Genomic DNA, 16,374 nt, shown 5'->3' on the forward strand with positions numbered 1-16,374 from the left:
TACTTGCAGTACTAAGTCAGCTTCAAAAGAAGAAGCCTTAAATTTTATTTGCTGTTTTCTTAGTAGTTCTACTAATGACCCTTGTTAAGATCATGACTACATTGTAAGTGTGTAACTTGCTCTCAGATGATTGTGTCATCATTGTACTGTCTGGAGAGCCACCAAAATTGCAGACACAGGCCATATTTCCTACTTGTTCTTGTAAAAGGCAGAGCAACTAATGCCTGCTTCTGTCCCTCACAGAATTTATACCTGCAGCAACTTGGTGCCATGTGTTCTGATGTTTCTTTTAGGGATTTGTGTCATGTATGGAACGGTACCGGAGAATTGGACAGGAGCTGTATGCCTCTTTGTACAAGAACCACATACAGGTAAAGAACAGGAATATTGTGCAACAGCTTTCTGTTGTTGAAAGGTTGCTCTTGGACTACCCTGTGAAATCAGGCATTTTAGAAGTGAGAGGAGTAGTATGTATAAAGAATTGCTGAGAGTTGATGAGACGATACTCCATCCCTGACATTACCACTGAAGAGTGATACAGACAGCATCACTCAGCAATTGGATTACCCACTTTATTTTCAGGAGCCTTTTTTCTTTTTTTTTTTAATGAATTATTCCACTCTCACAGTGGCAGCAATGAAAGTGAGGACTATCACTTTTTTTTTTTATCTTAGCAGCCAGTAAAGCTTTTCAAAGAGATCTCAAGCTTACAGACAGTAAAATGTCACAGGTATGTTTCTGTTTCAGGATTGGCCATCAGAGACCAACAAGTTTTTCCTTCTTTGAAAATCTCACTTCTTCTCTCCTTTAAATTGATATTTTAGTGCCCCCCAACTCCCTGAACACACCTACTAAGTAGAAATAATTAATTTTATGCCTAGCTGGGAGGGAGCACAGTTACTTCTGACTGAGACATTCAGACTGTGTTTTCAGCGAGCATGATTGTTGCCATTTGACAGACACATTTGCCAGAAAAAAAATGAAGTGAATAAAACCTCTGTGATACAGTTCTTCTGGCTCACTGTTTTCGAGTTGGAAATCTAATGAAAGCAGCCATTTGCAAGTTTGTGACATGCTTGTATATTTGTCACCGTATCTTCTAGTCCAACTATCACTGGTTTGAGTAGCAAAATCTCCTGCAGCACACTTCCAGTGGTCAGTTGGGCTTGTGTTTGCCAGAACTGCAGTGTTCCCTCTGCATTTATCCCATCTGGTAGGTTGGGCACATCCCTTTGAATCACTGGGGTGGTGCCACTGCTGGTTGAGGGGAGGGAAGTGTTCAAAACATGGCACAAAGTGGTTCTGTCCCGCAGATGCAGCAGTGTGGTTACAGCAAAGCAGCCAAGGACTGGATGATACTTGAGGAGCAACTTTTCTACAGAAGGGGCCCATGGAGAGATGCATCACGATCCTCGGAGCCACGATGGATTCTGGATCGTTATGAGGGGCCTTCACGAATGAGGAGGAGGATTCAAGATGTGAACACTCGAGCAGCAATGATGAGAATGAAGAGTGAGGTAGAAAGCTTTTGCAAGAGGTGCACAATTTCTGGGCTGGTGACTTTATAGAATCACAAAGTCATTAAGGTGGGAAAAGACCTCCAAGATCATGGAGTCCAACCTTTGACAAATATGTGCATCTCTTTCCTCTGGTTCTTATCACCTGACTCATCAATATGCGGTGCCATGCATAGAGAACCCACTGAAGGGGTCTGGTTTTAAGAAGATAAGAGAGGCAAGAGAGGCTGCAATGTGTTTAACAGCAACAGAATGATTTTCCCTCTTTTCTTGTATACAATCTCCCCAGACTGAGGACAGTATAACCTGTCCATACTTTTCTGCTTGTAGTATCTCAAGGATGTAGTGCTTCCCAATGTATGCAACAAAGTCCAGTTAGAAGGCTGCACTGTCCTGTTAGTCTTGTGCTTATCAGGGCTGCTAGAACTGGTGAATGATCAAAAGGGGAATTAGAGTAGTTTAAACTAAACATTGAATTGTATATGTGGGGTATGTACTGTTGTCTGTCTTTCTAATCTCCAAGTGCCAATACTATCAACCAGAAACTGAAGCATTTCAGAATGAGGTTCCCATATCTAGGACATTTGCAGCTTTTATGTAAAGCTTGGATTCTCACAGTTTCCTGTAGAGTGGTATGATTTTTATCCTATAACTGGCCTCACGCAGGGTCTTCTTTGAAGAGACAATAGTCTTTTTGCTTAATTGTTGACATTTGTTCCTTTGGGTTCCTTTCCGAGTTTAATTGAATTTTGAAGGTATTTATTTGCAACATAGTTCTAATCTGTGTTTTTCTCTGCAAAACAGTTTTGAGTTATGTTCACCTGTCTGCATATTCTACTCTGGTCATACCTAGTCTCTTTCCAGGTTCTCCTAGCAAACAGAAATGAAACAACCTCCCCTGCTGAAGTGAATCCAGGTAATCTTTTAGGGCTAAATTACATCATGAAGAGGGTGAACCCAAACAGTCAAAGATAATTGGAATTAGTGTATGGAGTTCTAGGACAGAATTTAATACAGTGAAAAAAACTTAATGTCAGTGCTCTGGGCTAAAAAGTCACTGTAACTTCTGGGGAAAAGCTGATGCAATTGTTAGAGGTAATATAAAAACTGTCTTCAGAATTTGCTGCTCTCATTTTGCCATCTGAAAGATCTACAGCAAAAAAGCTATCTTGAAATGAAAGCTTTGGGCACTCTTGGGCACCTTGAAAGCTCCCAGTTGCTTAAAATCAGAAGGAAAAGTGCAGCCTTTTCCCCTGCTTTTAGTAGACACTATGGTTCTACCTCTGAAACAGTATTTTAAACCAGGTTATAGATGGCACAGAGAAGTGGTAATAGGAATTGTAACTTTCCAAAAATGTGTACAAAATAATGAAGAGTGGAAGGAAATCAACAAGAATGTTAACATGCCAAACTGTTCAAAATAGAACCAGATTTTTCAAAATCTTATTATTTTCTCAACATTTTTAATTTTTCAAGGCCAGATTTTCTGTTACATAGACATAAAAAGCAGAGGGGCGGTGAGGGGACTGAAATGTGGTACAGAAGTCAAAAGTTTTTCAGAAAGGGCAAAAAAATGTAATTGAGAAAGAACTGTAGTTTGGAAATGTCAGTCTGTGGCTGTGGATTTCAGCCACATGTACAACTGCTCCAAGTCAAGATTCTAATGTACACTGTTGGAAACATGCAGTAGTGCTGTACACTTTTCAGTGTGATAGGGCCTAGAAAACAAGTGAGAGTGGAGGTCATAGTTACAGACTCCAACGAAGGAGTTTCTGCATGAAAGGGGTTACAGTCTGCCTCAATAAGAAGGCTCATCATGCCTTTCCTAACTGTATGGACTCCATGAATATGCAAAACTTGGGACACAGCTTGGGCAAGATGTAAGTGGATTGTCTCTCCTTGGGTTTTCTTAAGAGCTTGCTCAGTGTGTGTTCCCAGAAGACTACCATTTTAAATTTTTCCTAATTCCCTAATCTTCTGTGATTATAGGAATTTAGTCTGAATTATGACTGACTGCATGTATCTGTCTTTCGTTCCCTGAACTAAGCATCCTTCTTCAGCAGTCACAGATTTTACTTCTCTCCTCCCTGTTTTTTGCAGATAAATAATGGTATTTCCCAAAGTAGAATAGATTGGGCGAAAGTCCAATTGCAAATGCTTCTGGTGTCATCCAGCTGCCACTAAAACTGCAATCTCTTTTATACTGGTGCAGGAGACCTGACGTTAAATGGAGAAGAAAGAGAGATGGATAAGAAGGGATTGGATTGTAACCAACTAACATTCTTCCCTGCTCTACATGAAAGTTTCCATTCAGAAGACTTCTTGGAACTGTGTGTGGAGAGACAAATTATATTGCAGGAGTTTGCAGAGAGTGAAAAGGTATGAAAGATGAACTAGAAAATTTTCTCTGGGGAGATGGCATTTTAGAGGCTGAATTGCATGTGAAGGCCTATCTCTTCTTTTCAGTTTGGGGTTCAGGTGCATTCAGGCTACAGTAGATATCATCACTATCTGTTTCCTTACAGCAATTACAGTTTTCCAGCCTCTGTATGAACTCCTATGTAGACTTTTCTTGAAGAGCAATAAACATTAACTTTTTGAAGTAACACAAAAAAATTTGGGCATAGCAGCCAAGATAGTCTCTTATGGGATGGTATTGTCTGAATTTGCCTAAGGCATGGCAAATTATGGGACCCTGAGAATTCCTGTCCTGCTCCCCCACCTTTACTCATACTCAGAGCAGTGCCTTGATCAAATGTATTTACTATCTCTGGAAGAGTGTGCCAATTTTGTATAGGTTGATAGTTCGTTCACATCTCTTCCTGATGAATACCAGAAAACGTTTTCTTCCTCCCTGTACGTATCCTACTTTTTTTCCTGTCTCCCCATGAGAACTGGACAGATTCTTTTCTCTAAGATTTTCCCTGCTTCCTCTTTGGTACTTCCATCATGTGTCATCTTGTCAAAACATTGCTGTTCCCTCTTTGTTCCTGCACTGGACTGGATGCCCTTCTCTTAGGTTTCTTCCCAACATAAGGAAGAGGCAGGTTCAGAAACACTGGGGGAAGACATGAGTTGTGGAGTAAATAGGGGTGACTCTTAGGAAGATGGTAACTTTGATGTTGTCAATTTAACCTCTTTACTCAAAAGCCAGCATCCTGCCCTTTGCTTTCAGCATAGTCCCCACCATGGTGACTCCAGATCAAATCTTTGATGTTGGATATGCACTGCACAGAGCCATTTGCCACAAGACTGGGGAGATTTTGTCATGAGGAGTAGACATGACCTCATTCCCTCATCTTTTGCAGTGTACCTGTTTTTTTCAGTGACATCATTCCCCCACTGGCCCAAGAGTTAGCATCCCATGGTGGAAGCCAAGGGTCAGACTTTCAGTATTTAAACCCAGTCATCACAGTGCTGTGATAGTTGTACATAGATATAGAAATAGCTATTTTATTTCTCAATACCATCACCAAATTTTCTTGATGCTTTGCCAGTGGCCAGGGGTCGCATTCATGCTCTCTAACATGATGACTTCCTCATGCTATCAGAGCTGTTGGTGCAGTCTGTTTATGTAACATAATTCATTTACCTTCCCCTCCTCCTTTTGTCCCTTCCCCCCCATGCCTCTCCCCAGCAGAAGGAGACAGGCATGAAAATGCGAGGCATGTTTTCCATGCACTGATCTCATTTTGAGCCTTCAGGCTGTCTGTCTCTTCTCCATGTAACTCCGCAGGAAGCCATCAGAAATGCCAGGCATGTTTTTTTTCCAGCAGCAGTCGCGGCGTTGCTGAGCTGACAGAAGTATTAACAAAAGCAGCGGGGGGTGACATTAGCTGTCCTGTGCTCACTTAGTGCACCGCTGTCCTGCCTTGTCAATGGCTGCCTCCTGAGCTGTTTGCACTTAAAGCAGGCAACTGGAGCCATCTTACCTCCTGCACTGCACAGAAAAGTCACTGTGATGCTTTGGCAGATATGGGATGGATTTCTGGAACACAGGGATAGCTCATGTCTGGAAAGTGGTCATTGTTTTATAATGTCACCCAGTGCTATTTTTTTGCATTACCATTAAACAGATACTTTTGTATATATTCAGATATGTGAGATTTCTTTTTGCAGAAGCAGCAGATCAAATGATATTGATGTTGTCTTTTAGTTCAGATTCTGTTCTTCAGCAAGTTAAATCAGGAGAATATGAGTGCAGGTGGGGTATTGCTATGCTAATATCACTACTCTTTTATCTTACTTGAAAAATGGAATAGAAAACATTTATAGGCATTCCTGTGAAAATAATCTTAAGTATTTAAACAAGATAAGTTTGCCACTTGGAATGCAAGAGAACGTGAGTATAAAAAAAAAAGCAAATTGATATAGTTTAAGTACAGGCTAAAGGAAGCTGCTGAGTGGTTAGTCCCTGAGAGTGGAGATGTGAGGGAGCAGTCAAATTCTCTATGTTTGAACAGCACCCAGACTATGCAAAGTTAAGCCTTTAGATATGTCTCTTTTTTGTTGGCTTTTTTTTATGCAATAAACTACCCACAGAGAAATGCAGACAGGATGGAGGGTCAGGACAGTTTTTCAGATTAAAGGAGGATGGTGGGCTGGTAGCTGAGATACTTTATTGCTTCATCACCCTTACAGATGGCCTCAGCAGGGACCACCTATGAAAGCTGGGCAAAAGAACTGCTCTTGGAGTGCTTGGGACAAATGTGACTTTGAACTCAAATCTGGAAATTGAGTCACTTCACTGATGAATGTTTGGAACTGGTGCTGTAGTTACAGTATCTATGTATACATGCCCAAAGCACAAGGTGGAGGTTTTTTCCTGCACTCAAGTTAATGTGTGTAATTCACTAGGTGAATATATCAGACTGTAGGTGCAGATTTAAGGGTGTTGCTGTCAGGGTTGTTCTCTCAGAAGTTACTGAACTGTCACACTCTGGTTACTTGATTATACATTTTGCTGAGGCTCCACTGAGGTTTTAGCGTGTACAGGTATACTGAGACTATGTGCGGCATAGTCACGGGAGGAGATGTGGATGATGTTACACAACATGTAGTGCAGCAGAATTTTGCAAGAGAAATGCAAATAGGAACCTATTCTGACCTAATCTATCAACTTGCTTACCAAAAGGCAGAGCACCAACCTTTAAAATGACCCTACCTTACCAGCAGAGACAAGGAGATTGGATTCCTGTATCTGCAATCTGAGCACCAACTGTAAGATTGCCTCCCTTATCTTTACGATCCTAAGGTAGTCCTGCGAAATTGGTAATGTGTGTTTACTGTGTAATAAGTGAAGAAAGTGTTGGAAAGCTCAGGGAATGGTTTTAGTGTAGAAATTCTGAATTTTGGAGAAAGGTAAATGTTTGTGTGCATGGAAGTCATTTGAGACCGTAAGAAATCCAAGCAGCTGAGGAAATGAATCTGAAGTTAACAAGCGGGCACAGCCTGGCAGAAATCTGGGCAGAATGCCTTTGCTTTGAGGAGGGGCTGGAGAGAGCACAGGGGATAACAAGAACAGTGATAGAAGGGACTAGCCTAAATCAGAGGGATTGGGATCCGTGGTGTGGAGAGAGGTGTTGATTAAAGAACAGACTCAATGGAAAGAGGGAACAGCTGTAAAGTGCAGCATCTAGGACTGGCAGAATGGTGCAGCAGCTCTGCATCCACTTGGTGGAGCCAGTGTTTTTAGGGGGATTGTACATACCTGACAGCTGTGAATAGAATATTTCAGTTGAAAGGGACCTACAATGATCATCAAGTCCATCTGCTTGACCACTGCAGGAATGACCAAAAGCTAAAGCATGTTATAGGGGTGTCGTCGAAACACCAAAACATTGATGGGGTTGGGGCAGAAACCACCTCAAGGAATCCTGTTCCAGTGTTCGACCACCCTCTTCATAAAGAAATGCTTCCTCATGTGCAGCCTAAACCTACCCTGGTGCAGCTTTGAACCATTCCCATGCATCCCATCGCTGGGTACAAAAGAGAAGAGAGCAGCACCTCCCTCTCCAGTTCGCCTCCTCAGGAAACTGTAGAAAGTGAAACAAAACATTAAGAAGGGCCCGTTTTCATGGGAACACTGTTACACTTCATCCCACTGTGCGGATGCGGCAGTAAAGAACCTTAGTGTGCTGATGTGCAGTGTGAACAGGGAGCAGCTACTGTGGTCAAAGGAGAGGATTGGGTGGCCAAGTTCTTGGCATTTCCATTTTCTGTGCCTCACCTTCTTCTCTTCCTTTGCTGCTGCAGGCCCAGAGATAGTAATGGCTACCCCACTGCAGGAAGGGGTGCTAAGCAGTAATAAGCATTTTCAGTGTGAAGCTCTGTGTTCAGATGGGAGTGTCTGAAGAAGGACTAAGTGTTGCTGATCATTACTTGTCTGACTTGCTCTACCTGGGTTTCTGCAGCAGTGGAGAGGCTGCTGGGAGCTCCTTCCCCAGCCCATGCTCCTCCAGCCCTACCTCAGCTCAGTGAACAACTTTACAGCTACATGCAAAAGACAGGGTGTGACTCATGCCGTGAATGTCACAAAACCCCCCATCAGAATATCTTTAACCAGATCTCTGATCTTCTGGATGTGCCCCTTCACAATACTACTTGGTGTTCCTAGCATTCTACCTTTATATCTGCTTCTGGGTTTGTTTGTTTTTTTTTTTAATGTTCACCTTGATGAAAAACATCTTTCAATTTTAAGGCTGTAGCTGCTCTCTGGATCTCTGCAGAGCACCTGACAAGCACCAGGGCCCTCCAGCAGACAGAGCTGATTCCCTAACAGCTTTTTTCCATAGAATGATGCATCAAGTCAAGGAGCAGGCAGACTTTGCTGTGATTATTCTTGAAGCACTGGGAAGGGCATGAACTTGAATGAACCAACCCTATGGGGAAATTTAAGGGCTCATGTTAGTTTTTGGCAGCATTTTCTGTTTGAGAGGAGCCTGGAGTGAGACAGAGATGTCTGGGTGTACAAGAGGTATGAGCACAATCCTATCAGAACTGTCTTCCAGATGCTATCATCAGCCAAGAGATGCCAGCTTTTTAGACTGGTGATGGGTTGGGACAGATGGCAGCTTTCATCACAGAAAGCAAGGACAAAGAGCAGTCCCAGTGCCCACAACCATCTACAAGAACAGAACTTTCTTCTGCCACCCTCCCTTTTCCCCAAATGTGTGATATTCTTTCCTTGCAGCATTTGGGAAGTTGTTAAAACCTGAGAAGTGCATACAAAAGAAGTGGTTTTTGCTGCAGTGGAGTGAGGGAGGGAGGGTGAGTGGTGATTACACCAAAAAAGGAACGTGCCCTGGATCTTCTAAAGCAAAGGTGTGACCACAAGGCTTGCTTTCTAGAGATAGCAGTGGTTTCACTGAAGTCTGAGCAGAAGAAGTTGGATCCACTGTTTGTAACAGTTCTGATGTGACCAAACACAAGCCTACAGCCCCTACCACTAAAGACTAGGCCAAGCTGATTTAGTTTCTTTTGGAAACTGCTCTACTGAGCAGCTGGAGGGAATGAAGCAACCTGTCATGTATTCTTAAGCTGTGATTAATGAGGCGCGTGTGTGACGGTTTCAAAGTAAGATGAGACTTCAGCAACAAGCAACCTAACAATCATTGCAGGAAAGGTCTTGTCAGTGGCACAGAGAGGTGGACCTGTATTGCTCTCTCTTACCATGGCAACACATATCTGTTTCCCTAGCAAAAAGTGTGAAAGCAACGTATTTGATTTCATGTACTCTTAGTAATTTTAAACTCTGTGGCCCTAAATAACATTTACCCTACTTTACTGATAGGACCTTTGTAGCTGATGCACCCTGTGATTCCTCTTTATAAAAAATAGAAAGGGCAGAAAGAGTACATAAGCACAGGTTTCATCTCTGTGATTCCTGATACAGTGCTACCTGAATGCATTGTTTTTATGTGTATCATGCAAAGTTTTTGTAGCTTTTGCTGAGCAAGTGATTAGAGCAAGCTGTGAGTGTTTATAGGTAAACATGAGAGATGGCAATGAGCAGGAGGAAGGGGATTCAGTAAATCCCTAAGCCACTGATTGCTTAGAAGGCATATGAAGATCAAGAATCAGCCCATGCCAAGCACATTTCTTATACTCTTTCCATAAGGCTCTGTTAGAAGATACAGGAGAATTGTTTAGGTGGACCTCTGAACTGACTTGGAGTAGCCATTCTTTTGTACTTATTCAATAAAAATGCTATACTCAAGAGATTGCATGGGTGTGTTCCAGAGACGTGGTTTTGTGACTTTAATTTCCTTGCATTCCTGTATTTTTCCTGGGAGGGACCATGCTAACACTGGTAGAGCCTGTAGGAATAGATGGTTAACCCCTATTGTGTTTTTGGAAACTGTATCAAGACTGTTTGCATCTTCAGGCATGTAATTCTTTTAGAAATCTGGCTCTTGAACTCCAGAGTAGAATATGCTTTTATGGCTGTTGGCTTAAATGCAACTAGAACACTTAGAAACAGGTCTTCTGAAAAATAAGAGAAAAACCTATGCCTTTAGCTTTAATTCTCCTGTACATCTGAATGAACAGAGCAATCAAGAGATGCAGGGCTTTGGGCAATACCTTAGAAGGTAATTATTCAATTATTTTATGTCATGTTTGCTTCACTGATTAATGATTCTAGTAGCTTGTGGACTGGATTGTGATCCATTTTGACAGAAAATGGAAGTTTTTACCTAATTTATGATAATTTCAAACTGCTTGGTGTTTCAATGCAAGACTGAAGGTAGAAGACTTGTAGGTACAGGATTGTTCTGATGGAGATTCTCTAGTAGAACTCTTTGTCAGATCTTTCTTACTCACCTGCAATAAAATGAGTCATGTTCCCCAAAATGAAAAATATTTACTCAGCTCAAGTATTTCTAATAGTACAGATGTATTTAATAATAATATAAATTTGAAGAAATAATGTCAAATTGAAGAAATGGAATTGATACAAATGACTGTTACTGGTTGGATAGTACAGGAGACAGAATGTACTGGGGCTTAGAGTTTAAGGTTTGAGAAAGAGAGGTTCATGCTCTCTCCTCTCTCAAGGTCTGCTAATGTACCCTGGTCCTGCCTTTGGTGGAATAACAAAGTGATTATTTTTGCCAGACCATATTAGTGATCCTAAAACCACACACATGATCTCTGGGTCTGATGAAGGGGATTTCTTAGAAGCCTTTCAAAGATTTCAACTTTGTGTCCATGTAGCTATTTTATACAACTGCCTGATGTTTCAATATTCAGTTACCTTCCTTTTGGGAAGAAGTGATCTTTCTGCTATTTAATTACTTCAGAAAACCCTGCGGTTTGCTAATGTGAGCAGAATTCCCCAGTATTCTCAGTGCAAGCATATGTCTCTAAACACATAATGGCAGGCACTCCAACCCAGAGAGTTCTGTGGTTGGCATATCCCCACAGAAACAGGCATTACTGTGGGATCTGCATGAGAGGTGATGGAAAAATTCTACCTTCCTCTTAAAAATTATTCATAGGGGAAAAAAATTGAAGGGATTTTCATCAAAAATTATCCACAGAAATCTTCCAGGGCTGTTTTTTTTAAACCCAGAATGAAGAAAACAATTTTCTGTGCCCACTAAGTGATTTCACAATGAACCACTCCATTTTGTTGGTAAAATAATTGCTTTGCAGTAAAAATATTTAAACGTAGAAACAAGGTTTTATTTCATTTATTTATATATTTACTATTTATGTTTTTCTGGCATCAAAGACTGAAAGTTTATGTATCAGTGCAGGCCCATTTCAGCTGACCTGAGCTAGCTTATGTGCATTTTGGGATGGAGGCAAGGAAGGCTGTAGATTTGTTTGCAGAAATAGTGAGGTTAGGAACAAAGGCAGAGAGCAAAGGAGAACCATACTTACTCTACATATCATCGTGTAGACTTCACATGGTCTAGTAAAACCAATGCCATTTCTGGGCATGCACAAAAAATAATGCAGCACCCTTTTTCTTACAAAGTTTGGTAGAGATAAGATCATTGAGATCTTAAGAGAAAAACTGACTTTGTCATATTTCTCATACTTGTTAATCTGTTCTCTTAAGAACGTTGCACTAGATTTCTGAACCAAGAAATTTCTTCCTCTCTGACTCCTCCATATGCAGCCCTCTGGTCCTTGCATTTTCAGATGGACTCAGCTTGCAAAATTTTATACTCATTTCTGGATTGTATGCAGTTCAGGATTGTGTTAATTTACAGGGAGAGCTCAGCAGTGAATAGTTTTCTTAGTATGGAAGGTAGTATTAGTGTTTTAAGATTTTGGAAGCATTAGTGTTTTGTTGTAGAATGAATGTTTGAAGGGGTTTTTGCAAATAGAAGGTGCTTCAGACTGGGCTAACAGACTGATGATTAGCTCCTGCCTCCTACCCTGTGAATGTAGGAGACACTGGTTGACAGTTCTGGTTGAAACTGGCCACAACAGTGAGTTGACCTTGATCCTCACAGTTGACTGTGATAACCAGTGGACTGTGCTTTTGGAGCTGAGTATATGTAGAATATTGTATCAACAGACAAGAAAAATAAGGAACTTCATGCCTCTAAATGTAAGGGAAATTCTTTGGAATTAATTACTGCTTGATTTAAAGTCACAACTTTTAAATTTCCTACAGCCCACACAATTTTCCGGATGGTTGGATTTTTCTGGTCCCTGTATTGTTCTGTTTATTTTTTGCACCATCTCTCAGCCATAGAAACTGTTCCAGAAAAAAGACTTTCTTTTCTTTATGAAAATCAGTCAATTCCATGAACTGGCATACATGACAGAAGAACTACTTGGTTGAAAAATTCCTAATGCTTCTAAATTGTGTTTTAGAAATTCCTCTATTTTAAGGGCCAAGTTAATTTACTCAGGAGTAAATGCAAGAAAGTGAGATGCAAAGGGAGATTTTTTAAAGTATTCCAGAATGTTTATCTAAATCTTTAAGACAACTAAAACGATAGATTCATATATTTTGATTGGCCTTCTGTATAATACAAGAAGGAAAAGTGCCAATTCAAGGAGTTTTGTGTTACTGAGGATTTCAATCTATGCTTATTCAGCTGGCCTTGGTGAGATAGATACCCAGAGAACTAGATTGTTTCCTTGCTCATTCTCCCTGCACGTTTGCAGGATTTTTTCACTGGGATCTAAATGAAAATGTTTGCCTTTTCTCTCTATTCGAAATACATATATACTTATCATATGTCACTGTTATTCTGTATGATGCTGTGTTAGTCACTTCTTTCCTCAGTACTTCAACACCCTGCCTGAGTAGTAATGCTCTCTAACAAAGTTTTGCAGTGCTAACTCCTGCAATGTTTGCGAGTTCTTCATGTTCTGTAGTGATGTTGCTAACTATAACTACAGAGAGATGGGTAAGGAACAGGAAACTGTGGAAAAGTGCATCAGACCTTCCCACTACTAGTACCACAGAAGCAGGCACCGCCAGTCGTGTGGTGATTTTGTGGCCTCGTCCCTATGGACCTGCCAAACAATATGGCAGCTCTTTTGGTACAAACATATGTTCTTCTGCATCATTGGGTCTAGCTCCCTGCTGTCTCTGTCTCCTGTGTTACCAACTCCTGGCTTCATTCTGCTTGCATCCATACTAGGTCACATTCAAGTGCTCTGTGGCAGTTGTGCAGGGCCATACAGCATTGGAAGGAGTGTTGCTCTTTGGCAAAGAGCACTTCTACATCTGCGAGTGCTTTGTGTTGTCCCCTCTAGAAGAAGTCTACTGTACTCGTCACTGCTTGTCCAGGTGAGTCATCCTTTCCTTCCAGAGATCTGCTTGGTTAACTTCAGTATTGGCACATGGATACCTTGAATTTGCACAGACTTTGAGGGGATTTCAACGAGTATAGTAGCACAGCAAGAAATTTGCCCTCCTTTCTATTTGTTCAAAGAATTGTTTAACATAACTAATGTAGATGCTTGTGCACAGGCTTTGGAGGTGCAATGAGAACTCCCATCTTCAACAGATGGAGATGGCGGACAGTCTCACACATACATTGCTGGTTTTCAGTTATTTTAAGTGTTGTTAATGTTTCTTTCTGAGTGGCTCACATCTTTTATTCATATGGAACAGTCAGTACAACGGACTTTAACTTCACTGTCTCATAAGTTTTTTGTTTGTTTCTCCAAGAGAGAATCGTAATTAATATTTGGCACACTCTTTGGCTCATGATTTATTGAAAGCGATCAATACTGAAAATGACTCTGTTAGACTAAGCTCTTTGTGCATACTTTGTGCTCATGTGCAAAGCCCAGTGGGACAGAGGGTAACGCAGTGATTTTACTCCTTGACTGTCTGCTCTGCATCCAAATCTTAGTAAGTCCAATATCAGTCAATCTGATCAAGTGACTTAAGGATTGAGTAGACTGGGTCTGATAAAAGCTTAGGTTGCTTTTCTATGGGATTTTCTGTGAGCTAGGCTGTAGATAGCAATTCGAATACATATACACAACTAAAATAATAATGAATTAATTGCTTGATTATTAGTTCCAAGTAATTGCTGTTTACAGTAGCTGTGTGTCCATATAACACTTGCCCTCGACCCAGGCTTTCAAGTTCTCCCACCGAGCTCCTTCCCTCCCTGATTCTTATACTTCAGTGTGTGCAAAACATTGCCTATTTGCATGCACTAAAATAACTCCAAACCTGCCCTTAGCCTCCACAGGCTCTTTAATTGGAGAACCTTTAGTATTTAGCTTTGTTTTCAGTTCATGTATGCCCCAGTTGATCTTGCTATCTCTTTATATTTGTATTTTCCTTTAGGGAGGATCTGGATGTTCGTGAGGGCTCCTCAGGTGTGTTTTGTTTCAAATTAATTTTTTTGATTTTTTATATATATATTTTTTCTCTTCCAGCATCAGTGATCCATTTATTTTCAACTTATGTCATAAAGATCATGCTGTGGGAGACCAGATGTGTTCCCGTTATTCGTATCATGATATAAAAGAGATTCATCTGATGCGGTTTCTTCTGCAGGTAGGAACTGACATGCTTAGTCATTTGAGGGAAGGCTGCAACAGCACTAATGACTGGAAACTACTAGCTCAATTTTCACTGACTGTGGAGACTTCTTTGCTTGAGTCCCAAAATCCTTTTGCTCCCATCATTGTTTCCATTAGCCTTTGGTAATACAAACTCCTTTTTATATTCACCAGAGTGTTTAAGCACCCTCACTGGAGTGGTTGGCTTATTAGTTGTTAGACTAACAGTGTTGTTCACACTTTATCTCAATATTTTTGAAAATTAGACTTGAAGTCAATTTCCTGTGTTTTGATGGAAGCTCCCAGTAAGTGGATGACTTTCAGTAATACTCATCTCCCACACACTTCAGTAGTTATGACATCAGTGGATTATGGGTATGTGTAACACACTCACCCTGGGCCTCTTGGAATAACTTCCAAGTTGTGCATGTGGTTCAATAAAAAAAAACATAAGCCAGAACAGAGAATTCAAATCCTTTGTGCTGTTAGTGCAATACCCAGGAACTACTCATCACCAGTGGCCTGGTATCCTTTTAGTTTTGTCTGGTTTAGGTGAACCTGTGATGAGAATCACAGAAGAATTGTAGCTAGAGCTTCTTGCAGCACCAGAGCCTGTACTTCTTTAGAGGGTTTTGGTATAGTCTAAAGAGTAATTCACAGATTTGTCAAAAATATGGAGTTTTGAAGCAGCCATAACTAGTTGCTTGTTATTTTTAATTCATTTTTGGAAGGTTGAGATTCAGCAGAGAATTAAGAAATCATCTGGAAAATTCAGAAGCTAGAGAAAATGGAGCTGATAATTGCCTTATTCACGTAGTATGGCACTCATCCATGAGTCAGCCCTGTTTTATTTCATTTAATTATGTATGTAAAATGGACAATTTTAGTAGGTGAGACTTGCTTTAGGATATAGCATATTTCAGTGGTTAGGTCACTCGCCAAGGATGTATAGGAATGTTAAGTCATGTTCTGAGTAACTGTGAGAAGCTTATTTTCTTACATCACTGGTGATCAGCCTGAGCAACAGAACCATCACCTCTTCTCTTTCGTGAATAGCACAAAGTTGCCAGTGGAAACTTGCTGACTACTCACATATTCACATCTGTGTATGCATGAATTTATTAAAACATGCAACATAGAAATGTTTGGTTTGACCCAAAATGAAAAGTGGAGATGAGTAGAAACAGTCTTTGAATGGGCCTGTGGCAAAGGCTGGGCTCGTTGGTTCAAGGGGGTTTGTGGTAGGTTTTTTGTTTGTTTGTTTTGTTTTGTTTTGTTTTTGTTTCGTTTGTTTGGTTTGGTTTTGGCTTTTAGTTTTTTGTTTGTTTGGTGGTGGTTTTTTGTTTGTTTTTAGGGGTTTTTTTGTTGTTTGGTTGTTTTTTGGTTTTGTTTTGGTTTGGGTTTTTTTGTACCAGGGCCTTTGTTTTTTATTTGTTTCAATAAACTGAAAACTCAAGTATCTGTATCAGGCTTGTACTAGGACTCTATGTCACAAACTTCTTTGAAAAAATATTGTGGAAAAAGAGGAAACCTGACTCCTTATGCTTTCCCTGCAGGACAGGTGATCAGCTGTTTAGGCAGCTACTGTCCCTCAGAGCTGATCTCCTGCTTTTCATGCACACAGCCCAGCCCAGAGCAAAGCACTGTGAAACCACATGGCCTAATTCTGTAATGGTAACACTTGAGCAGACTTGGTTTGGAAAGCTGAGCTTCAGGGCAAATGCTGCAAGCTGTTTATTGTCATAGCTGCTCTCGTATTACCTTTCTACTTTATACTTTATTTGTGAATCATGTATGAGGCAGTTGCCACTGTGGTGTTTCTCTAGGTTTGTGTTGCACCTGCCACATTTGGATTGAA

The 16,374-nt window shown here is 40.7% G+C and overlaps 1 protein-coding gene across 1 annotated transcript in view; it reads left to right on the plus strand.

Annotated features, from left to right (window-relative positions):
• Positions 1 to 297: 297 nt before the first annotated feature.
• The window catches only part of WDFY4 (WDFY family member 4), a 59,309-nt gene continuing 43,232 nt past the window's right edge, over positions 298 to 16,374 (plus strand). The window contains exons 1-6 of the mRNA XM_039380252.1: positions 298 to 371; positions 1,314 to 1,517; positions 2,382 to 2,433; positions 3,730 to 3,896; positions 13,133 to 13,281; positions 14,391 to 14,511. Coding sequence (XP_039236186.1) covers positions 309 to 371; positions 1,314 to 1,517; positions 2,382 to 2,433; positions 3,730 to 3,896; positions 13,133 to 13,281; positions 14,391 to 14,511 — 756 coding nt within the window. The 5' untranslated portion in view covers positions 298 to 308. The remainder of the gene's footprint in view (positions 372 to 1,313; positions 1,518 to 2,381; positions 2,434 to 3,729; positions 3,897 to 13,132; positions 13,282 to 14,390; positions 14,512 to 16,374) is intronic.

This window comes from Pipra filicauda, unplaced genomic scaffold (genome assembly GCF_003945595.2).
Source record: "Pipra filicauda isolate LSUMZ 115617 unplaced genomic scaffold, ASM394559v2 scaffold190_size1978887_pilon, whole genome shotgun sequence".
Taxonomy (NCBI): Eukaryota; Metazoa; Chordata; class Aves; order Passeriformes; family Pipridae; genus Pipra; species Pipra filicauda.